General features: G+C 43.4%; 2 protein-coding genes across 2 annotated transcripts; one reads left to right on the top strand and one right to left on the bottom strand.

The window, feature by feature from the left end:
- Window positions 1–169: 169 nt before the first annotated feature.
- Window positions 170–14,491, bottom strand: LOC110525357 (ubiquitin-protein ligase E3B). Its single transcript, XM_021605394.3, has 28 exons — window positions 14,124–14,491; window positions 13,534–13,690; window positions 13,130–13,299; window positions 12,923–13,034; window positions 12,640–12,699; window positions 12,444–12,548; window positions 12,222–12,318; window positions 12,012–12,097; window positions 11,667–11,749; window positions 11,279–11,384; window positions 10,974–11,094; window positions 10,372–10,549; window positions 10,009–10,172; window positions 9,619–9,786; window positions 9,364–9,535; window positions 8,986–9,104; window positions 8,716–8,830; window positions 8,269–8,368; window positions 8,022–8,141; window positions 7,665–7,841; window positions 7,428–7,538; window positions 7,080–7,217; window positions 6,677–6,742; window positions 6,533–6,591; window positions 4,440–4,622; window positions 4,074–4,185; window positions 3,847–3,939; window positions 170–3,386 (listed from the first exon to the last, which is right to left on the bottom strand). Exons 3-28 carry the CDS (start codon window positions 13,288–13,290, stop codon window positions 3,195–3,197), a joined length of 3,198 nt encoding a protein of 1,065 aa, XP_021461069.1. The 5' UTR covers window positions 13,291–13,299; window positions 13,534–13,690; window positions 14,124–14,491; the 3' UTR covers window positions 170–3,194.
- Window positions 14,492–17,326: 2,835 nt separating this feature from the next.
- kctd10 (potassium channel tetramerization domain containing 10) lies at window positions 17,327–24,179 on the top strand. Its single transcript, XM_021605393.3, has 7 exons — window positions 17,327–17,617; window positions 19,291–19,504; window positions 21,315–21,484; window positions 21,875–21,961; window positions 22,077–22,129; window positions 22,441–22,636; window positions 22,936–24,179. The coding sequence occupies exons 1-7, from the start codon at window positions 17,615–17,617 to the stop codon at window positions 23,146–23,148; spliced, it is 936 nt and encodes a 311-aa protein (XP_021461068.1). The 5' UTR covers window positions 17,327–17,614; the 3' UTR covers window positions 23,149–24,179.
- Window positions 24,180–24,183: the final 4 nt, after the last annotated feature.

The raw sequence follows: 24,183 nt of genomic DNA, 5'->3' as shown, positions 1-24,183 counted from the left end.
GATAGCAAGGAAACGATCTGCAAATGTAATAAATAGAGAACTGACACGAATCCATGACATAACCTGTTCTACACAGCTGCTATTTCATTATTTAATATATAAATACCTCTCTGCACTATACAACCTCTCCTGAAGAAAAGCATGGCTTGATTCCTGAAGAAAGACACACTTTAGTTAAGTCAAGTTTAGAATAAATATGGTTAACATGACTCAACAATTGTTAATGTTTTACAGCAGAAATATCTTACACAGACATGTTTTACATTGAAATAACCTTTAACAACCTGTATTTCACATAGTGCAACCAGTTTCAAAAACACTTAAAAAGGAGGGAGAGGACAGTACTTTCATAGGAGTATGTTGCACATTTCCTGGATTTCCTTTTCTTCTAATAAAAAGATAGCAAGATCTCATGACATCATTTAAAAGTGAGGAATGACCTCATCAAACACAACAGACAGAGTGTGTGGGATATCTTCCATTCTCTCTTGGACACTGAACATTTGTCTCACTACAGCTCCATTTCCAAACCTCATTTCTAATCCGCATCAGGCTGTTGAAACAATTGATTGAAAGAATGTATGGGTAACATTTAGTCAGACACCACTGAGGACATTGACCACTGACTTGTCAGAGAGGCCACAGTCAGAGGCTCTTGGGAATTAAATATATCGCAGTCACAACAGACAAAATTGAGGTAAGATCTTCCCATACTATAGTCTCTAATAGTTATTTCAATGTTTCAATTAAATTGATGGCATTCATAACTGGGGGAAATGCCTGTACATGTAGGTAGTACCCCTTAATATTACTATACACAAACAAATAGATCACAGATTTCGGTTCATTGGTCAATATAAGATAGCGAAGCAATATAAAACCATACAGAACCTTGTTTAATGGCCCATATAATCCCCATAACATCATCAGAAAGGTGTTTTTCTGTTAGCTAGTGATTAATGACATGAGGTGTTGGGGTGCATTACGCCTTCAACTAGAAATTATCACAACCAGAGCCGGATCTCTGGCTGACCACAACCAGAGCCGCATCTCTGGCTGACCACAACCAGAGCCGGATCTCTGGCTGACCACAACCAGAGCCGCATCTATGGCTGCCCACAACCAGAGCCGCATCTATGGCTGACCACAACCAGAGCCGCATCTATGGCTGACCACAACCAGAGCCGCATCTATGGCTGACCACAACCAGAGCCGCATCTATGGCTGACCACAACCAGAGCCGTATCAATTGCTGACAACAACCACGCAGTGCACACGTACACCCCTCAGGAAAAAGTTCTGCATAAAATACAGAATCAACAAACAGGCTATTGCTTTTTATCAGCCTGTTTATCTTTCATTTCCAATTAAGACCCTAAACTGCCTTGTCTCCCACCACCAAGTTACTAACAACTGCCCCACATAGTCTATTTTTATTTAACCCTGTTAATGCAACATTTTGCATGGTATTTTGCAGGGTTTTCTGTGCAAGAGGGTCTGAAGGAGGGTAGATGGATACAAAAGAAATGCTTTCAGATTCAGGTGATCAACCAACCCATGACATCATGTTGTAGTATGGTTTGCTCCCTGTGTAACCCCTTTCCATGTGGCTGTAAGGTCTTCAGACAAGGGAGCATCCTTACAGGGTTGGCATGCACAGCCAGTGACAAATGACACCAAACTTTCCTGATTTGGTTGGTTGGTTTGTTCAGTGGCGGACACGGTAGAGGGAGCGTTGAATTTGAATTGTCTCTAAGCAGGCTCAAGTCCTTATAAATACCTTGTCCTGTGTGTTTATGGCTTGATTCCATTTCGAAGAGACATGGTCAGTCACAAACGCGATCAAACGCCACACTTAGACATATGAGGTGGGGACATATGAGGCACTCAGCATTTTTCAGAGCTGTAGTGAGAATTATTCAGTGAAATCCTAGTGTATAGAGAAACGTTCATGATTGACTTCACTGTAACAAATTTGTTTGGGAAGGTCACAATCAGCGACATGCAATGTGGAAAAAACAACAGTTGCCTGCTGTAGTTATAGGACCCAGATATTTCACAGCAAATCATAAAAAACATTCAAGAGCCACTAATTCATTATCAAAAGCAACCAAAAAAAAAAAAAAAAACTCTGGGACCACGACAAGATAATGGGACATCATTTGTCTGTATCAAACAACCGCATGATCAGTGAAAGTATTGACATGACCGACAGGCATCACTTTGGGTTACAAATGCATTGCGGTGTAACATGAGTTCTAATTTCAGTACATTAGAGAACAGAGATACAAGGTCTAATGCTTTTGTCAGGTGACTGACTGTAGTGTATGTATATGGGGAGAGAAAGAGACAGATCGTCAGGATTTAATTCCTTAATTAATCCATGAGAGCCAATATAAATATGACACAGGCGTGGTGACCACCTCTCCGTGATTAGAACTTGTTGTTGAACATGAGGCAGTGATTTGTCGTCTCTTTATAAAAAGGTGCTTTCGTCATGTTCAACAAGGCTATTAAGACTCATCGAATGACAGCTGAAAGTTGCATGGATAACATTATATTCCAATAGATAGGAAACTATGTTCTATGGTTTTGCTCCAGTGAGAAGTCTATCACGTGTCTAATGGCTTGCATTGCATCTATATTGCTTTCCAGTTAATTTGACGTGGGAGTATCTTTCTATTAAGCCTGAGAAGAAATGGTAAGACATGGAGCCATTTTAGTTTGGCAATGTGTTAGGTAACACATTCTTCTCCTTGTTACGATTATTAGCATGGGGTTAAAGTTGAGAGAGCAGAAAGTAACTGTTCCAAATGTGTTGCTCCCAGAGCACTTGTTTCTTTAGCTACTTGTCTATTTGAAGAAAAAAAATCTAACGTAGTCAAAGACTACAACTGGTCAGAAAATAGGTTACCGTGGTTACACAGGCAGCAAATGGGCTTGAGAGCCCTTGGGGTGGGTATCTTCCAGAATCCAGACTGATTGGGATAAGAGAGGGTGGAGCTCTTCTGGTTTCCAAGGCTGCGATAAAGGTAAAAGGGGGCGGGGGGGATCTAATGTGTTTTGCCTTCCGCTTTGGTAAAGCTCCACTGACTTAACGGACTCCCGCCTCTAGCCTGGGTAAGGAGGACGCTCTTCAGTCGTTCTCCCATTAGTTTTGCTGTCAGCAGGCCACGAGCAGGGGGTAGTTTATTTTATGAGAGCTCGAAACCTGTGTTCATACTGATGGCGTAGCGGAGCTTGTCACGCAGGATGCTCTTCTTGCTGTAGTTAGGCAGCTTGAGCAGGTTGAAGCAGGTGGACGAGGTGGGGAGGCGACCGCCTGGTTCCTTCTTCCGGATGGTGAAGAAACCCCGGAGGACGCTGCCTAGGGTGTCCCCAGTGTCCTAGAGAGAGACAAGCGACAGGAGCACACATAAACACACAGTAGTCCCAAGGGACTGACTTCTCAAAGCTATTTTCTTTTTCAACAAAAAGGTCAAAGTTCAATGGAGAGTAGCAGGGGTGCTGGTGTCTGTGTGCTGTCGTAGAGCTGGGACGATAAACCAAAAATGATCGACACCGACCACTTATAGCAGGCATTTTGCGGATATTGTTCATCACGATTAGTTACATTACAGAAATGTAAAGTTTGAAATGAAATAAGTCCGCTAATATGGGTTATTGTTAATGGGACAATTGATGGCTATAACTTTTTAAATGTTAAACTGTGGTCCACATTGTTATAAACTTAGTTTAATTTATCGTTATCGCATCATATCAGGCTATACATTATCATGGTATGGATTTTTTCCATATCACTGAGCTCTATGTATAAACATCTGACTATGATTACAGTGTTCTCACCTGATCGTCAGACACCTCCACACAGCGGATGGAGAAAGGGGGCTTGAGGTAGGCAAAACCTAGGAGGGGGGGTCTTGAACAACTGGTGACAAACTGTAAACCAAGAACAACAATGGATGATCAAATAACAGTTACAAGTCTCAAACGGGCCCCGCAAGTCGATTTAATGCAGCTAAATGAATGAATGGTAAAATAGCATTTTTGTAACATTTGGGGCTGGTTATTACCTTGAGGAACATGGCTCTTTCCTCAGAGGAGAAGTCACTGGACAGGATGTCCCACAGCCAGATGATGACCCGATGGCTGCTGTGGAAACCTCCATAGTAAACTGTGTGTTTCCTGACAACAGAAAGAGAGACATGCAGAGAGAGACCATGTCAGCGAGCACCTTCAACTTGGCTTCATAACCTTCTTACAAGGTCAGCTCATTGTCAGCGAAACAATCAAATGGGAGATTCACACCATTTGAACACTGTGGAATTCAGGATTTCCCTAAAATGTTTGACAATTGGCACGTTGAAGAGCTGTCGAGTGACAACAGTAATGACATGTGGAGGGGCTGGTCAGGGTGAAAGGGGTCGAAGGTTACGCACTTGAGGTCGTCCAGGTCAATCTCGGCGTTGTCCCCGGAGACGAGGCGCTGGACCTCGGGGGTGGAGAACATGTGCAGCCACTCGGGGTTGATGATGCTGCGGTATCCTCGGATAAAAGCTGCCGTCTGCTCCTTGATCTGCGTGTGCATGCGGAAGTGCGCCATCAGGTGGATGTAGCTGATCCTGCAGCACAGAGAAGGTCAAAGGTGAAGTTACGTCAGACTCAGAACACCATGGCAGAGTTTCTAAACCCAGAGGAGCAAACATCAGGTGCACAATTAAGATCATCCTGTCGGGCTTGTATCACCGCCTTGTACGGTAACTGCACCGCCCACAACCGCAGGGCTCTCCAGAAGGTAGTGCAGTCTGCACAACACATCATCGGGGGCAAACTACCTGCCCTCCAGGACACCTACACCACCCGATGCCAAAAAGATAATCAAAGACAACAACCACCCAAGCCACTGCCTGTTCACCCCGCTAACATCCAGAAGGTGAGGTCAGTACAGGTGCATCAAAGCTGGGACCGAGAGACTGAAAAACAGTTTCTATCTCAAGGCCATCAGACTGTTAAACAGCCATCACTAGCACAGAGTGGCTGCTGCCTACATACAGACTTGAAATTGGCCACTAGTCTAAATGGATCACTAGTCACTTTAATAATGTTTACATATCTTCCATTACTCATCTCGTATGTACTGTATTTTATACCATCCATTGCATCTTGCATTTGCCATGCTGTCATTGCTTATCCATATATTTATATATTATTATTCCATTCCTTTACTTAAATTTGTGGGTATTAGGTAGTTGTTGTGGAATTGTTAAAATTACTTGTTAGATATTGCTGCACTGTCGGAACTAGAAGCACAAGCATTTCACTACACTCGCAATAACATCTGCTAACCATTTGATTTGATCTCAAGACTTCCGGGAACGCTTGTGAAGCAGACCAGGGTTTAAGAAGTCAATGAGAAAAGGGAAAAATTATTTCTTGGTTGTTAATCTTCTGAAACTCTAAAGGCACAACCTAGATTTGAGCCGATGTCTTAAGTAGCTGAACATGTTATTACTCCAACCTTGTGAAAGTGACAAACTGACACGTTTTCATTTGTCAAAAACAACTTTATAGCAAAGGAGTGCCTTTGATTTGACGACCTGCACATTGCGCAGTTCAGTGAGAGAGGACTGTTAGACCCGATGACGTGTTTCTATGCATGAGCTTTGCTAGCCAACGTCGCCATGGCATCACCTACAAGCGTAATCAGAATTTCTATTTCTATTATTCTATTGCAGAAGCAGTTTCCCATCTTCATACTGTACCGGTCTTTGACCATGGGCCTGTCTAGAAACAACCCCCAGCCCTTCCCTCCTGGGCACTTGTGAAATCAACTCAAACTATTGGTCACAAACGCTGAATACAACAAGTGTAGACGTTACCATGAAATGCTTACTTTACAAGCCATTAACCAACAGTGCAGTTCAAGAAGAGTAGAGAAAATATTTACCAAGTAGACTAAAATAAAAAGTATTAATAAAAAAGAAACAGTGAAGATATGAATGGATTTGACCGGTATAATAAGCAATGCATGTACATCTACTATGCCCTGGCTTGGTAGGACATTCACCTTATTGCTTATACCTATCAGATCCTTTTAGATCTTCACAAGTGTCTGGGGGGAGGGGGACAATAAATACATATTGTATTAGACGAACAATGGTGTGAACATCAAGTGGAATTAACAACTAACATCTGTAAGTTTGGTTCTACAGTACATCAGTGGTTCTCAAACCTCCCAGACTCCCACCCATTCCATGTATTTGATCTATTCCACAGCTAGCACACCTGATTCAACTTGTCAACTAATCATCAAACCCTTGACTAGGTGAATCATGTGAGCTGGTTCAGAGCTACAATGAAATTGTGAAACATCTAGGGGTCCCAGAGGAGAGGTTTGAGAACCACTAATGTACTGTAGAACCAAACTTACAGATGTTAGTTGTTAATTCCACTTGATGTTCACACCATTGTTCGTCTAATACAATATGTATTTATTGAGAACCACTAGATGGTGGATCTGCATCTTGCTCACTTGTTTTCGTTGGTGACTTGCATCGTCTTTCCTCCAGGAATCAGCTCGTGACAGACCAGCTGCCAGGAAACATGAAGAGAGTATTAAGAGATTAAAAGAGCAGTTCTGTTTTCCTGAATCCAGAGAAAAAAATATAGTTTCTACCTGTCCCATAACATCCTCGTCATACGATAGTGTCAGACCCAAATCACCAACATCCCCGTCATAGCGCTGGAAAAGGACAAAACCAAGATCAACCACCTATTTGGAGTCAACTTCCACAACTTTAAGTAAAATTGATCACAAAAAGTAGCGACAAAGTAAAACAAACGTCTCAAATCAAAAGAGCGCAATTATAACCATAAACCGAGGTCGTGTTCAACAGGCACCAAGCGGGAGAAAACAGACTGAAACAGGGAGGGACCACCTGGACTAATCCAATCAGAAACGCTAATTTTCAGTTGCAATTTTTTTTAAAAGTTTTTGTAATAAACACGGTTTATATTGTAATACACACAATACCAGGGAATGTAGGACTATGATAGTTGGGGCGGGGGATCTTTCTGACCTTGATGGAGGTGAGGTTCTTGTAGAACTCAGAGTCCAGGGAGGGCAGCTCGTCGATGGAGCTGTAGAAGGTGCTGTGGTGGTGACCCATGACCTGGCTGAGGAAGAAGGAGGCGAAGGGTACGTCCACCACGATGCCCTGAAAAACACACATACACGTTGATCTCATGGACTATCAGGCATTGCATCCATAGCTCCAGCTATGAACCGTTGTTACATTTCTCTAGATCCATCCCTCAGTTTTATAAGGGGGAAAGTGGTGGGCAGGGCTTGTGGCTTTAAAAGGAGTCATTCTTGTAAATATATGGCAATTTCACATGACTAACATCCTCTGTGAGTGCAGACACACCTCATACATTGCTTTGCCAAGCATCTTCCCCACAAACTCAAAAAGCTGCAGGTGGTTCTCGTGGATGTAGGATGTAGGGGAGGGGTACAACCTCTCGTTGCCACTGGTGGTCTATGGGGGAAAATACATCATCAGCAGCAGCAGCATGGTTGACAGAAAATGGCTAAAAGCATCTTGTGAGAGTGAATCTTTCAAAATTATTCCAAAAGTATTTGAAACGAGGTCTGGCGAGCAAACCTTAAAGAGGTTGAGTGCTGGGTTGAAGACTTTCTTGATGATCTCTTCCAGGAACTCCTTGAAGACGCCGTCCTGGTCGATTCCGGCCTCGTCCACACCCAGGTCGTTGACAAACTTCACACGGATCACGCCTTTGATGGAGTTGACAGGCAACCGGCGGAGTTGGTCATAACCATCCTGAAGAGTGTTCAGGCACAGAGTTTGGGTGATCAGTTTGGGCTGAAGTCACAGCCACCATACTGGACTGTATTTGACAACTAGACTGTCTCAATCTGTACACTTGAATACAAAATTAATCCTAAGTGGTATTCCAGTGTGGGGGAAAACATGCAACAGATCGATACATCAATTTCATACCTCTAACATCCGTGAGCGGCGAATGGTGATATGGGTGACATGCGGAGACGCGGAGCTTGTTTCCACCAATCCCAAGGTTTCCTTCTCCTTGGTAATAATGTTCCGGAACAGCAGGACCCTCTAAAGTGGGTAGGACAGGATTACGAATGGGGGCGAGACACCATGTACATATTGATAAGGACACGGTACAGTGAAACTACAACTACAGATGCCCCAGAGGGACAATATTCTTTCTGTGCAGACTCACGTTTTTGTGGGGAATGACATGTGGTATGTACTGCAGTAACAGCTGAGCTCTCCTCTTGCCCTTCTCCAGCTCTTGGAACAAAAGGCTCGGCTTCAGATCCCTGGACATAAGGGTTGAAAGTGTGTGTGTTTGTGTGTGTGTGTGCCTTTTTCCAACATCACAATGGTCTCTTACAGATCACACCTGGAACAAATACATAAGTCAAATACTTGAGATGGGCCCAATATTTCCCCAGGGGGACAGGGTGGACAAAGTTGGCGCTTTTGGCACTAACATTCCATTGGTTCCATTATGGTGGGCAAGCTTCATCAAGCGCACCTCAAGCTTTGAGAGTATTTGACTGCTACTGATCACAAGGATCACCTTTTAAGGATTTGGGAAGTGCAGAATAACAAACATGGGAAGTATTGGGGATTAGGATCAGTATGTTTCCAGAGGGGCACTTACTTGCGCAGCCAGTTATCATCAGGGGAGAACCTCCTCCTGCAGTCCCGCTCATAGAGCACCATCAGCCAGCCGTGAACACTGTGGAACAGGTCCAGCTTCTCCCCCTTGGCATTCTCTGTCACAACACACTAAATGAATGCACCCACTCACTAACCCTATCCCCAAACTATTTCTCATGGTGCCGGAACCAGGGATTGGCAATTCTGTCACAGTCAATCAGCTTGACCCTTGAGTTTGACAAGAGTTCAACAGGGGTAAGAGGCGACTCACCTAAAATGCCGTCCCAGACCATCTTGTACACAAATGTGTTGAGAAACGAGGAGATGGTGACAAGCTCTTCTGTCTTAAATGAGATCTGCTCCTCGTAAACCTCGATATCATCCAGGATCCTGTGGAAAACATACATTATAACGTGTCAGTAACTACAGACATCTAGGATCCTGTGGAAGACATACAGTATAACGTGTCAGTAACTACAGACATCCAGTGGGTCTGGGATACTGCATTTATGGACAGTTTTCCAGACACAGATTAGTATTGAAAGTGCTTCTTAGTCCAGGACTAGATGTAATCTATATGTGGGAAACCCTCCCATACAGGATGTGTCTATCACATGTCTGTTATATAGTAGCAATTCATGGAGCTCACGTGATGAGGTGTCTGGAGCAGTCACAGAACAGCATGAGCATGGCCAGCAGCTGCTTAGACTCCTCTGTGTCGTTGTTCAGGCACTCCATGAACAGCTTGAGGCCTCCCTGGGGGCCTAGCTCGCATATGAAGGCCCACAGCTTAGGCAGAAGGTCATCCAGGTAGGTTAGGCCTGAGGGTGACACCGCCAGAGAAAACATGAGAGAACATATGTTGTGTGTGTGTGTGTGTGTGTCTCAAATCGCAGGGACTCACCAGTGAGGATTTGCAGTCGTATCTGAGTGAGCGTGGTGAGGGCTGTCTGGTACAGCACACAGATACTGCACACCTTCTGCACCTCAGCGGAGTCCACTCGTCTCCCGCCGACCGGCTTCAAGATGTTGCGCACCGAGGCAGACTTCTGAAACGCCCGCTTAAAGAGGCCTAAGAGAAACCCACGTCAATCAGAAACCACTCTGACAAAGTTACTTCATTGATACGGTTTAGTTCATTGTTTTAAAACACAACCTTTAATACAGTGTTGTATCGACAAAAACCCAGGTAAGTGGGGGAAAAAAATGACAATAGTGTCTAAATAATTAACCCTTGAAATTGATTGATTAAGTGCCTGGGAGAAAAACAACAAACAAACCAAATTCAACTTACTCTTGACTGGCAGGTTGTTCTGCGACGTGGTAGGCTGTGGTGGAGGCGTGGGCTCTTGGGTCTCAAGCTTTTTGCTGAGCACGTCACTGAAGAGAGTCCGGATCACAGGCATGCCCCACAGGTACTGCAGCTGCTTGGTGACCAGTGGCATAGACTCATTCAGACTGGAGAGAAGGACAGGGTGAGGGAGTTAAGATCCACTTTAAATCCATGACATTCAATGATTGAGATCCCATTTCATAGCCCGGTCCCATATCTTTTTGTGCCATTTTGCTCCTATGGTCATTGTCATGAGTTTGGCATGACAATAAGAGTCAACAAGAGAGCAGAAACATATCTGGGTTCTGAGGATGTCCCACTGACCCGTAGTCTACAGTTTGGGAAAACCAGCCTAGGACCGGGTGCCAGTGGGTGAGGTTGGATTTCTTCTGGGACACGTATCTCTGGCAGTAGGACAGCATGTCCGTCAGGTCTTTCACAAAGTGGTTGGCCTCCTCCTCCAGGACTTTCTCGTTGAGGTAGCCCAGGTGAATCAGGTTACCTACAGTACAACAGGATGAAACAGAGGCCCCCACAGAGCAGCAACCCCAAAGAGCTGATTAAGTATGCTTCCCACAGCACGGCACAGAGAAAAACAAGAAAGAGTCATGCAAAAAAAACTCAAACTTGTACACTCACACAAACAGTAGCCTATAGCAGGTTTCCCAAAATCGGCCCTGTCCTGTCCCCATCCCCCATCCACTGGGTGCAGGATTTGTTTTTCCCCTTGCACTACACAGCTGATTCAAATAACCAACTCATCATGAAGCTTTGATTATTTGAGTCAGCTGTGTAGTGCTAGGACAAAAACCAAAATGTGCACCAGAGTGGGCCCCAGGACCGAGTTTGGGAAATCCTGCAATAGGGAAGAGAATTTAAAATTATTGCCATAGAATAGCTATGTGAGGCAGTGTAAAGGACCGTACCCAGCAAGCACAGTGTGTGGCTCCCCTCCAGGCAGACACAGATGTCAACACACTGCTCCTCACGGCTCAGGAACAGGGTGAACTTCCTCAGCAGGTCGTGGGTCTGTATGGTGGCCATGCACTGCACAGACAAGCGCACACTCAGAGGCTCTCTCATTGTACAAGTTATGATGTCCACACAATAAAGGGTGCGTTTGAAATGGCACCCTATACCTTACGTAGTGCACTACTTTCGAGCACCCTATTCCCTACATACAGTGCACGAGGTAGAGAATAGGGTGCCATTTCTTCATGTGAGTGTCTACCTCTGGGGTGATGGTGTTGATGTGGGAGACGACAGCTGGGACAGACATGATGTGGATGAGAAGAGACCTCAGCAGGTTGTCAGAGAAGTGAGCAGCAATGACAGGTCTATAAAATAAAGACAAGTTACACTAATGGCTCCCAAAGCTTCTTCGGCTCCGAGCATTCTAAAACGGTAACCAAGCACTATGATAAGATAGGACTTAATTCTCCATGAAGCTAAAAACACAGGATTATTTTCTTCCTACAAACCCTGTTACTGAGAGGGAACGTGAGCTAGCTGAACCCTGGGAATCCACTGCAATAGATCTGCTCCAGGCTCTAGTGATGCAGAGACAATTGATCCATTGTGGTTAAATGGGGATTAGAACACTCCCAACAACCGCTCACCTTAATGCCAACGTGAATACTGCTGTGAGTGTGCCCTTGGTAAGAGAGGGTCTGGAGCGCGCCAATCCGTTGGTGAGTAGAATCTACCAGGGAATCCAAAGGTGACAGTTCACACATTTTATTTTTGATTTATATTGCATAAACAACCAATACACGTCAACAACCATGGTTGGGGTCAATTCCATTTCAGTTCCAGTCAATTCAAAAAGTAAGCCAAAATTCTAATTCTTCCTAATTGAAAAGCATTAAAGATAATATTAATTAGAATGTGTACTTCCTGAATTGACTGGAATTTAAATTGAATTGACCCCAACCCTGTTAACATCATAATAATCGTAACTGTACCTGCAGTATTGAATAAAATCCCTTTTGATTGAGATGCCCCATGATGTTCTCACAGATCCGGGTCAATGCTGGTCTGAGGGCCTCTCCTAGAACAGAGGAGGGGGAAAAAAATGTCAGATTCCACTTTGTCTTTTTTTCTTTCAATATCAAGACACTTGTGATAATAGAGGATGTGTGTGCACTGCAGCAGTGGTTTGACCTGAGACTGACCTTTCCCTCTCACTATCTTCCAGGTTGACGTGTCTGTGAAGGTCACCAGCATGGTAAGGTACAAAGTCACCAGCTTATTGTCCTGCAGGATGTCAGGCTACAGCAGAAGGAAGGGAGGGGTAAAGTTACAATTTTGACATTTCAAAATTATACACATTTCAATATTTAAAATTATACACCTGTTATTTTATAAAGGTTATTATCCTAAGTATTAATACTTACCTTTAATTTTTTCAAAAAATTACAGGAGACCCACAGAACATCTTTGATCTGCTTTATCCATGGGATGGTGAGGTCTTTGGAAAGGGCCAGTGACACATACCAAACCTGATAACCAAGAACACAATCACAGAGTCAATCACACTCTGGGTTCATAAAACATCTGTAATCACTGATGATCATTAATAATCATACTCACTTTGGGCTCATTTTCAACCTCCATGCTACCAAGAATGGAGCGACAAAGCTTCTCAAACCTCTGTGTAGAAAAAAACATCTTAGTTCATTAGTTAAATGTACACTAAGCAATCTCAAGTACTATATTGATACATAATTATTGAAATGGCTTTCAGCTCGTAAGTAAATAAGAGACATCCTCCAGTAAGAGACAATTAAAACATTCAAATCAGTTATAACAATGTACAAAACATATTTTTATATATTATCAGTGAGGGTAAAGTGTAGGGGTTAAAAAAACTAACCAGCTTATCCTCTTGACAAAAAATGAATAACAACTTCCGAGCAATTTTAAAAATTGATAGTGCATTTCTTTTTGTTGTTCCGACATCTTGAAAGAAGTCATCAACCTCTTTCCTGGTCAGAAAGAGAGAGAATTCACACATTGAGTCTCAAGAAAGATGATATGTCCTCCTAAAGCATAATGGCAAGTATTGTTTGTAAAAGCTAACCTTATTTGCTTCTGGAGTTTGCAGCGACAGAGGAATCTCCTGACCAGCGCTTGAATCAGAGTGGCTGCTCTCTCCCTCTCTTTGTACCCCTTCCTCTCCTCACGTGCCTGCCTGGCTTTGTCCAGGAACTCAGACTTGGAACTCTGAGTTGCACTAAACATTGTGCACCCCTAAGGTCAGGCAAAATTGACAGATTTAGTTTCTGCAGAAACACAATAGTGATTAATATTCAAGGCCAAATTCACTTATCGGTATTCTCTGTGGGTAAAGGGGAAGGGGGGAAAACAATAACATGACTTTGATCTAGCCGTACACTGCAATAGAATAAGAATACATTCAAATGAAGGTAATGACATCACACACAGAAAACAATAGCACAAAAAACAGGACATGGTGTGTTATACCTGTGTTTTTCTCTGGTGATCTTGGCTTGACCTTTGCAACTATGCGCTATGTTTCTGCAGTCATTTGAACATCCTCGAGATCCAAGTTTCCAGAAACCCTTCGAGAGCTATAGCTGCGCATTGGTTAGCCCAGCAAAAGCGGATCAATTTGTCATCTCTATGAAAATAACATATAAAGAACATATGTAACGAGTTAGCCCATCATTACAACTTTGAGACCATTTAAGCTAGCTAGCCAACGTTAGCCAAATTGTGGATGGTCTGTCTGGTCTCAAACGATGACACGTTCCTAATTTAGTTACAGTAGAAAGCAAGCAAGCTAACTACACAAACAACATTTTAATCCATGACAAACTAACATTGTGGTACAAGTCAAGAATAACAGTTAGCTATACTAGCTAGATAACTACTAGACCCGACAAATAACTCGCTAGCTTGTTGTAGCCAACAATCTACTGTATTATGGTTTACGTTAGCTAGCCGCTGATTAGCATAGCAGGCTAACGTTAGCTAGCTACTTCGTCACCACCAATTGACTTAGTTACTTCTCAACGCATTTTACGAACATGAAAAGCTAGGTAAAACATTACCCAACAAGAACTTTCCGTTCACTGTCAATGACACCCTCATAAAGTAGAGGCCTTCGGCTGTTTCAAAATGTAAACAATAACAAGAGATCCGTGATTGCAGCCATTAATCCTTGTACTTTCGCACTGAAAACATTCCAAGTGGGATGTATTTTTCTGAGTAAACAATTTACATGATCTTTTCCATATTGATACACTGTATGTACACTGAAATTATGTTTGTTATAATTAGTATTTTGTCTAATCTGGATCTATTCAATTGAAGCTTTGATCCAATTCATAGAACTAGGGATATTAATTTAAATCTAAAGAAAATGGGGGAGCTATTATTGGTTACCCATTTCCGGGGTGGAAGCTAATTAATGACGTATGGCCACAGATAGTTAGAAATGGGCTTGTTCGCTGTTACAGCCGACAATGCAGGCGACTGCCGACTGACTGATCTACAAATCACCTTGCATCTACAAATAATACTGACTCGTTATTTAAGATCAGTCAGTCTGTCGCAGATTACCCCTGATAAAATCACGGTTTGATGCTCTTGAACACTGCCAATCGCATTGGTATGGCCCAATACCAAATGGATCCCTACACCTACTTGTGGCGATCTGAGATTTGACAGGTGCACCCAATATGGTAATACCTCAACCTTGCCCTCTGATAGACTATGCTGCCTTGCTATCTTAGGTCTCGCTTTATGTAGTGTTGTCTCCCATGCCATGATGTGTGTTTTGTCCTATATTTATATATTATTTATTTTTTAGTCCCAGCCCCGTCCCAGCAGGAGAACTCTTGGTAGGCCATCAATGTAAATAAGAATGTGTTCTTAACTGACTTGCCTAGTTAAATAAAGGTTAAAATACAAAAAAAAAATCTTTCAGCTCTCCACAAGTGCATAGGGTCCAGGGGTTCATTTGGGATTGGGCCTGTTGACTGTCCAACATGCTCTTTTCTTGATTACCGCCCTATAAAGAATTAACTTGTTCGACATTGCAGTCAACTGACTGATCTACAAAGATCAAAACTGACTGATCTACAAAGATCAAAAATAACTACTCATAACTAGTCAGTCGGTCACAATTTACATACTCCAACCAGAAGCCATGGATTACAGGCAACATCCGCACTGAGCTAAAGGGTAGAGCTGCCGCTTTCAAGGAGCGGGACTCTAACCTGGAAGCTGCTAAGAAATCCTGCTATGCCCTCCAACAAACCATCAAACAGGCAAAGCGTCAATACAGGACTAAGATAAAATATTACTACAATGGCTCCGACACTCGTCGGATGTGGCAGGGCTTGCAAACTATTACAGACTACAAAGGGAAGCATAGCTGTGAGCTGCCCAGTGACACAAGCCTACCAGACGAGCTAAATTACTTCTATGCTCGCTTCAAGGCAAGTAACACTGAAACATGCATGAGAGAATCAGCTGTTCCGGATGACTGTGTGATCACGCTCTCCCTAGCCGATGTGAGTAAGACCTTTAAACAGGTCAGCACTCACAAGGCCACAGTGCCAGATGGATTACCAGGACGTGTACTCCGAGAATGCTCTGACCAACTGGAAAGTGTCTTCACTGACATTGTAACACCAACATGTTTCAAGCAGACCACCATAGTCCCTGTGCCCAAGAACACTAAGGTAACCTGCCTAAATGATTACCGACCCGTAGCACTCACGTCTGTAGCCTGTAGTGCTTTAAAAGGCTGGTCATGGCTAATAACACCATTATCCCAGAAACCATAGACCCACTCCAATTTGCATACCACCCCAACAGATCCACAGATGATGCAATCTCTGTTGCACTCCACACTGCCTGTTCCCACCTGGACAAAAGGAACACCTATGTGAGAATGCTATTCATTGACTACAGCTCAGCATTCAACACCATAGTTCCCTCACTAAGCTAAGAACCCTGGGACTAAATACCTCCCTCTGCAACTGGATCCTGGACTTCCTGACGGGCCGCCCCCAGGTGGTAAGGGTAGGTAACAACACATCCGCCACGCTGATCCTCAACACGGGGGACGCTCAGGGATGCGTGCTCAGCTGACCTCCTGTACTCTCATGACTGCATGGCCAGGCACGACTTCAACACCATAATTAAGTTTGCCGATGACACAACAGTGGTAGGCCTGATCACCGACAACGATGAGACAGCCTATAGGGAGGAAGTCAGAGACCTGGCCGTGTGGTGCCAGGATAACAACCTCTCCCTCAACGTGATCAAGACAATGGAGATGATTGTGGACTACAGGAAAAGGAGGACCGAGCAAGCCCCCATTCTCATTGACGGGGCTGTAGTGGAGCAGGTTGAGAACTTCAAGTTCCTTGGTGTCCACATCACCAACAAAATATCATGGTCCAAACACACCAAGACAGTCGTGAAGAGGGCACGACAAAGCCTATTCCCCCTCAGGAGACTTAAAATATTTGGCATGGGTCCTCAGATCCTCAAAAAGTTCTACAGCTGCATCATCGAGAGCATCCTGGCTGGTTGCATCACTGCCTGGTATGGCAACTGCTCGGCCTCCGACTGCAAGGCATTACAGACGGTAGTGCGTACGGCCCAGTACATCACTGGGGCCAAGCTTCCTGCCATCCAGGACCTCTATACCAGGCAGTGTCAGACGAAGGCCCTAAAAATTGTCCATTTTTGTCAAAAATTGTCCATTTTTAGTCATAGACCGATCTCTCTGCTACCGCACGGCAAGTGGTACCGGAGCACTATGTCTAGGTCCAAAAGGCTTCTACCCTTAACAGCTTCTACCCCCAAGCCATACGACTCCTGAACAGCTAATCAAAAATCAAATGACTACCCAGACTATCTGCAAATCCCCCCCTATATTACACAGCTGCTACTCTCTGTTTATTATCTATGCTTAGTCACTTTAACTCAGCCTACACGTACAGTACATATTACCTCAATTACCTTGACTAACCAGAGCCCCCGCACATTGATTGACTCTGTACCGGTACCCCCTGTATATAGCCTCACTACTGTTATTTTACTGCTGTTATTTGTTACTTTTATTTCTTATTTTTTACTTAACATTTATTTTTCTTACAACTGCATTGTTGGTTAAGGGTTTGTAAGTAAGCATTTCACTGTAAGGTTGTTGTATTCGGCGCATGTGACATAAACAATTTGATTTGAATTTACCATGAATTTGATCCTCTCGAACATGGCAAATGACCTGGTGAATATTCTACTTTGTGTTGAAGAAGTGTTTCAGTGTATTAAGAATAATACATTTGATAAACTTTAGAGAAAATAAGCAAAATGGGCCATTGCACCATTTTAACCAATTCTGTCAACTAATTTAGTAATGAATGATGAGACAAAATGCAGGGTACACTAAAAGGGAAAATTATTAATTTGTTGGTGCACACAGTCCCTACCTGTATTGACGTCATCAATTGTTTGCTGGTCCGGAAGCAGGTGATTCTTGGGGCTGGTGCTCGTCGAATTCCGAAGTCTGTTGGGGGGTTCTATGGTAAATATGACTGAACAATGTTGTCTTAAAAGACACTTTCGGAATAGAAAACAATTGAATCAATGATCATTCATTTGTGAAATGTCGACGTACTTTTCGATTTGGCCTAAGTTAGCTAGCTAACGTTTAGCCGTCTTGGTTCAGGTCTCCTAGCTAGCTAACGTTAGCTAGCTAACCGGAACTCTTAGCAAACGTTACGTCTACTTTAGCGCAATAATGTAGGCGAGCATACCGTTTCTCCAAGACCTTATTGCTTATTTTGGACTGTACCACTAGTATGCACTATTATGTTATACTAGGGATACTGTGTTTACATAACTCGGGCTGACAGGAGGATTTTTGAACAGGGCCTGTATTAACTTATCATAAACCCCGGGGCTTTGTTTTTTTTTAATGCCGACGACAACGACTCAGTCAGGGTTTCAACTTAATCTTGAGAGTTAGAATAGTAGGGTACACAAGGTGCAATTACGATTTTTTTTGTGTGTGTGCATCAGCAGTTTATCTTATGTCAGTCACTTAATTAGCCATGTCAACTAACAATTTTTAGATTGGTAAATTAGTCTAGCCGGCTATCCAAACTTGTAGTAATGGCAGAATACTGACTGTGCTCAGGGGCCCTGACCTCCATTGATTTTGTTAGTCACTCTCACTCAGATCATTAAAATGGCATAAGCAATGGCAAAATCTGAATAGTAGGTAATTAGCTTTAAAATGGCAAAAATTACTCTGCCCCATAGCAAAATGTTTATAATTGCAGGACATTAACTTTCTCTCTGCTGTCAAGGGGGGGGGGGGTGAAAAGTGTTTTGCCCGCGCGGTGGGGTGCCCAACCAAATCTTGCTTAGGGCCCCCAAGAGGCTAGGGCCGGCCCAGAATCAGTTACCCAACCAAGACAGGGACCCCTAGTTACCCACATGAGCCCCCTACCTCCTCTCCTCCTCCCATCTGATGATTACCAGAGCGGGCTCATGAGGCCACCTGTGGTTGGTGGTGAGAAGGAGTTACAGTTCACAGTAATCCATTGTTATGTAAATTCCAACTGAAAAGTAGGAATCGACGCCTTTGCAGCCTGAAGGGAGAATGTTTTATGTCTGAACCGGTCCACTGGGGTACGAGTGTATAGCCGGCTGCATAGATTCCCTTTGGACGGTAAGATTAAACGACTCAATATCGCCATCAGCCGGCCTTTGGGCTAGTTCAGACCGAGCATTTGGGCAGTTAACAGTCCCCTGAGAAGAAAATACCTTAATCAATAAACGCTAACGGTAGTTAGCGTATATGAATGGAGTAGTCTAGTTATGCTTTAGTTAGATCACTGTAAAGGATATCATGGGAGTTTTGAAGAATATAAAGTGCTGGTTTTGTCAGTCTTTGTCCGTGTGAACTCACCAGAACAAAAGTTAACTGCCATTCGGGGTGTGTAAGTGGCAGGGCAACTAACTGGGCAAGACAAGTCATAGTTGTAAGAATTGATAATCATATTGGTCCTACCTATCTAGCTAGCTAATCCTTTCCAATCCCAAATACTTAAGGGCAATTTAGAATTAAAAGCTTGGTGTCAATTTGGGATTGAATGGACTAGTTTTCCAAAGCTGACCTGTCCATGCGGCTCATTGTCCTGTTTGCCATCTTGACACCTGACTTGGGGTTGTTTTGTGCCCCCGTCACAGGAAGAGATGTCAGGAGAGAGCGTGGTGAGCTCGGCAGTGCCGGCGGCTACAACCCGGACCACCTCCTTCAAGGGCTCCAGTCCCAGCTCCAAGTATGTGAAGCTAAACGTGGGCGGGGCGCTTTACTACACCACCATGCAGACCCTCACCAAGCAGGACACCATGCTCAAGGCCATGTTCAGCGGCAGGATGGAAGTCCTCACAGACAGTGAAGGTACTTTATCTGTCAGACCTCCATGGCACCACTCACTCCTCTGAGTGAGGAGTCTTTAACACCTATTATTACACCTGTATTTTTCTAGCCTGGTCCGAGATCTATTTGTAAATGGTCATTGTCAAGAGTCATGAGTAGGGCTGTTGCGGTGACCACACCAGCGGTCACGAGTCATGAAGGCAGTCAAATTCCACTTGATCGGTTAGTCACGGTAATTAGGCTTCTCCAAGCTCTTATGCCGCTGGTGATCCTTAGTAGCATACCAAACTTGCTAACTGCCTGGTACTCAGCACTCTATTGTCCCTCTAATCACTTTGACATCAATGCAAATGTATGCGAAAATCTAATTAAACACTTCATGAGAACCCATAAGCTCATATTGTGCAACATTTCTATAGGCTATGCAATTGTACAACAAAACACAGTGATAGCCTCTAATCAAAGGAGGAGGATCCGATCAGCTTTCTATAGGCTAGGCCTACTATATTTATTTCTCAACTTTCCTAATATTAAGCACATTGTTTATCTTTACAACAGGAGTATAGCCTACCTGGCTGACATGAAAATGAACCACGGGAAAAGCGTCCTCAATTCGTTATTTAAGTGCATAGATGACATGTATTTTTTCCTGCTGCCCCTGTTTCTAGACAGGTGCATGATAATGGTCCATTCTAAATCAAAACAAATTTCTTACATATTATTTAGTATATGTAAATCAAGAATAGTCTGATGGGTGACAATATTAGCCTATCACTTGAGTTATATATCATCACGGAATAAGAAACTGCCTTTTTTTGCAACTTTCTAATCATAGTCGCACACCTCATGTAGTCTAGCCCATAGGCATATATGTTTTGAAAAGGTTTGTATCACATCTAAAGTGGCCAAATAAGTTCTTAAAATTAAGCACATTAATCCGCTTTACAAGGGGTGTAGAGGCTAACTGGCATACATAAGCAGCGCATGAGTTTTAAGTTTGGGGAAGATAATTTTCACCATAAAAATGCATCTTTATAATAAAAGCATTACATGCATAATCGCAGGGTGCATTACAGCCACAAAGGGGATGCCACCGTGAAATTCGAGGCATTATCAAGTGCTTGTCAAATTGTGAATGAGAGACTAATGAAGTGTGTACAGCTTTTGATGTCATCATCATTAATCGCATCATGCAGCCTTACCATGTATTAAAAATCAAAACATATCGCCCAACATTTGTATCATAACTAAAGTTACATAAATAACTCTAAATGAAGCACATAGGAGTACCTGTTTCTTTGTTAACCGCTCAACACAGAATAGCCGCATGTGCACACTCCCTCAAATCTTTTGGAGAAACATGTTATTTTCTGAGATTTTATTCAGCTTTGTTCAATTGTATTTGTCATACTATAAAATAATGCCATGGAATTCTAGGCAAATCTTCTGTTCTTCTGAAAAGGACTACATTTTCTTCATATCATGCTTCTTTAGACCTGTCTAAAATAAGTAATGGATTAATTTTGAAGGTGTAGGCTATATTACATGGATTTATTAGACTTTCTAAAACAGATATTTCAAAGGTCTGCATCAATGGCTTATAGGCTGTGTGTGGAAGCCAGGAGATGCTAAATGTGTTTGTTAATTAACAGGGAATTACCGTAAGACCGACAGTTATTTGCTTGACAATCACCGGCTGACAAAATTCGACATGACAACGAGCATAGGAGTTACACACAGTATAAACAGAACTGGGAGCAGCCTAGTATTTTGTTAGCGGTCTAAAAATGAAAATGGCCACTAAGTTGATCTGGTGGTTGTCCCTGTCCAGGCTGGATCCTGATTGACCGGTGTGGGAAACACTTTGGGACGATTCTGAACTACCTTAGAGACGGGGCTGTGCCGCTCCCAGAGAGTCGTCGGGAGACTGAGGAGCTGATGGCTGAGGCCAAATACTATCTGGTCCAAGGCCTGGCTGATGAGTGTCAGGCTGCCCTGCAGGTACCGTCACCCTCGGGACTGCTTGTTTCTCCTCTCACTCTTTACCCCTTTTCACACTACTGAGCTGAGCCAAACTTCACTGCACAGGCTTGGTTATGCATCGACCATAGTTGCTTGAACCGTGCTGGAAAGGACATGTCAAAAGGAAAATATAAGAGCCAATACTGTTTGGGTCGGCACAATGGTGTGAAATAATCAGTCTCATCCCCCACTCTTCATCTAGCTCTACCTCCCACTGCCTCTACATTCTACACATACACCGTTACGGGCCCAGCCAACTCACTCAATCTGCATCTATCTGTTAGAGGACTTATGTAAAAAATCATCCATTCTAGCTAAAATATGTCTTTACCTTTCAAGTATTTTTTTACATCTTTATTGGTGTTCTAGAACAAAGAGTCATATGAGCCGTTCTGTAAAGTTCCTCTGGTGACATCGTTGAAGGAAGAACAGAGACTCATCGCCACCTCTAATAAGGTATTGTTGACCGAGTCACGCATCAGAGTGAAGGACACGCCCAGTATTTACTAAAGCTCTAGTCTCACGTATTCAATTCTGACCGACGTTTTCCTGTTGTTTTGGGTCTGCATAGCCCACTGTCAAACTCTTATACAACAGAAGCAACAACAAATACTCCTATACCAGGTGAGAGATTCTTACATCTATTAAAGACATGAAAATGATGAATGTAAAGTGAAAAATGTATGGTTTAAGTGCAGTCCACATTCCAGGCTGACTACATTGTAGCCAGCTTCCAGATCTCACAACGCCTGGATAAGTGTTTAACATCACCTAATCACATATGATATAGCAATCTGATGTCCAACTGCATAGTCAATGACGTGGCACACAATAGGTGGTTACTGTCCGACAGCAATTACGTGGCTGCAGTCTAGTTGGCGTGGAACGCAACCTCTTATCACTAACCAGGCTTCCTCATCCTTCCCTCCATGCAGTAACTCTGACGACAACATGCTGAAGAACATTGAGCTGTTTGACAAGCTGTCGCTGCGCTTCAACAACCGTGTGCTCTTCATCAAGGATGTGATCGGCGACGAGATCTGCTGCTGGTCCTTCTACGGCCAGGGACGCAAGATCGCTGAGGTGTGCTGCACCTCAATCGTCTACGCCACAGAGAAGAAGCAGACCAAGGTAATGCAAAAAAATAAAAAATAGCACTGCAATGGCATATAGTATCATCTTAAAATATTTTATTGAACACAGACTCAGAAACTACATGTCTCTGGCTTCAAGGCTTTGAAGGTAGAACACCTCTAGTAAACTACCCCAATTTGGGAGTTTGTTGTTGCTAGCCTGCTGTTAGATTACTGTAGAAAAGTCTACTTTAATATACCATTGGGACATTTTCTTTGCTACAAAGTACAGGCATTCTTGGCATTCAGATAACAATGACCAGGCAGACCTAAATACATAAACCCCTTCCCCTCCAGGTGGAATTCCCTGAGGCACGAATCTACGAGGAGACCCTCAACATCCTGCTGTATGAGTCCCAGGATGGGAGGGGTCCTGACAACGCTCTGCTGGAGGCTACGGGGGGTGCCGCTGGCCGCTCGCACCACCTGGACGAGGACGAGGAGCGCATTGACAGGGTCCGTAGGATCCACGTCAAGCGGCCCGATGATCGCACACACCACCACCAGTAACCCCTGACTGACCGCCCCCCCCCTTGACCATCCAAAGCCCAGCCCATCCCTGGATGTCTGATCCTGGACTCTCAGTGGACCATGTGTGTGCCTTACTTCCAACACCCAGCGCCTCGCTCTCTCTTCTTCCCCCACTTTTACTCTCACCAGTCCCCCACAGCGGGAGCCCACTGCTGAGGAGAGACGAGTGGAGACTTTGTGTGTAGTGGTTTCATGTAGACCATCTTGTTTTGTTTAGTACTGAGGAAGAATGCCTGAGTCATCCAACATTTTGGGGTGTTTAGTGTCTCAGAGGTAGGTGGATGCCGAGTTAGGTGATTGGATTTTCTACTATGTGTGAATGTGAATTGGATTATGAATGGGACGTCAATTGTGTGGAATGGAATTGTGCCAGTGGTTATACTGGAGGGAATTAAAATGTCAGCATCATGCATTTTTCTTTGGTGCTTGCTTTGTTGCAGCAAGAAGAACAAGAATCATTACGCCTGTCTGAAGTGTATGGAGACACTAATGGCAGTCAATCAGGTGTTCTACAAAAACAGTCCACCAGGGGGCATTATTGAATCAAACAAACAGACAGGCAGCGATGCTATCAATATTCAATTAAATCGTTGCATCTTCCTTTTGCCCCATTCTGTGAATATCGGTTGAATCAAAATATCATACAATCGAGTACCTCCACAGTCCCACAACCTCTTTTTAAATTTATTTTTTATGAATAGGATTTCCCATTTAACGCAATGTCCCTTCATGCCATGTAAGTGATTGTTTAAAAGGAGACAACTTGAGCTGTGGTGTGAAGTGTTATCTGGGCTGAAAGAGCTCCAAGGCTGAAATTAATGTCTGAAACCAGAGCTCAACTCAAGGACGGCTTTTAACAGGCAGAGAAATTAGACCTGTTAACCGTACATCTACACACTGTGTCCCCTTTTAACAAACAGTGTTTGTAGATTCATCTGTACAATTGTACAACCAAATGTTTTACATATATTTATACATACCTTATCACAAATAAAAAAAATCTACAAGAATGTT

The sequence above is a fragment of the Oncorhynchus mykiss genome, chromosome 6 (genome assembly GCF_057628025.1).
Source record: "Oncorhynchus mykiss isolate SJ-2025 chromosome 6, ASM5762802v1, whole genome shotgun sequence".
In the NCBI taxonomy this organism is placed as follows: domain Eukaryota; kingdom Metazoa; phylum Chordata; class Actinopteri; order Salmoniformes; family Salmonidae; genus Oncorhynchus; species Oncorhynchus mykiss.
The sequence above is the reverse complement of the archived record's forward strand: the minus strand, read 5'-3'. Positions and strand labels throughout refer to the sequence as shown.

What these genes read in the sequence shown, in the direction of transcription:
- LOC110525357 (XM_021605394.3), bottom strand. Translation starts at nt 13,290, where the DNA reads ATGTTTAGTGCAACTCAGAGTTCCAAGTCTGAGTTCCTGGACAAAGCC. An exon ending in ATTTTTTGAAAAAATTAAAG is followed by an intron (nt 12,319 to 12,443) that starts GTAAGTATTAAT and finishes CTTCTGCTGTAG; the next exon opens with CCTGACATCCTGCAGGACAA. An exon ending in TTGGCAAAGCAATGTATGAG is followed by an intron (nt 7,218 to 7,427) that starts GTGTGTCTGCAC and finishes TGTGTTTTTCAG; the next exon opens with GGCATCGTGGTGGACGTACC.
- kctd10 (XM_021605393.3), top strand. An exon ending in AGTCCTCACAGACAGTGAAG is followed by an intron (nt 19,505 to 21,314) that starts GTACTTTATCTG and finishes GTCCCTGTCCAG; the next exon opens with GCTGGATCCTGATTGACCGG. An exon ending in CAGAGAAGAAGCAGACCAAG is followed by an intron (nt 22,637 to 22,935) that starts GTAATGCAAAAA and finishes CTTCCCCTCCAG; the next exon opens with GTGGAATTCCCTGAGGCACG.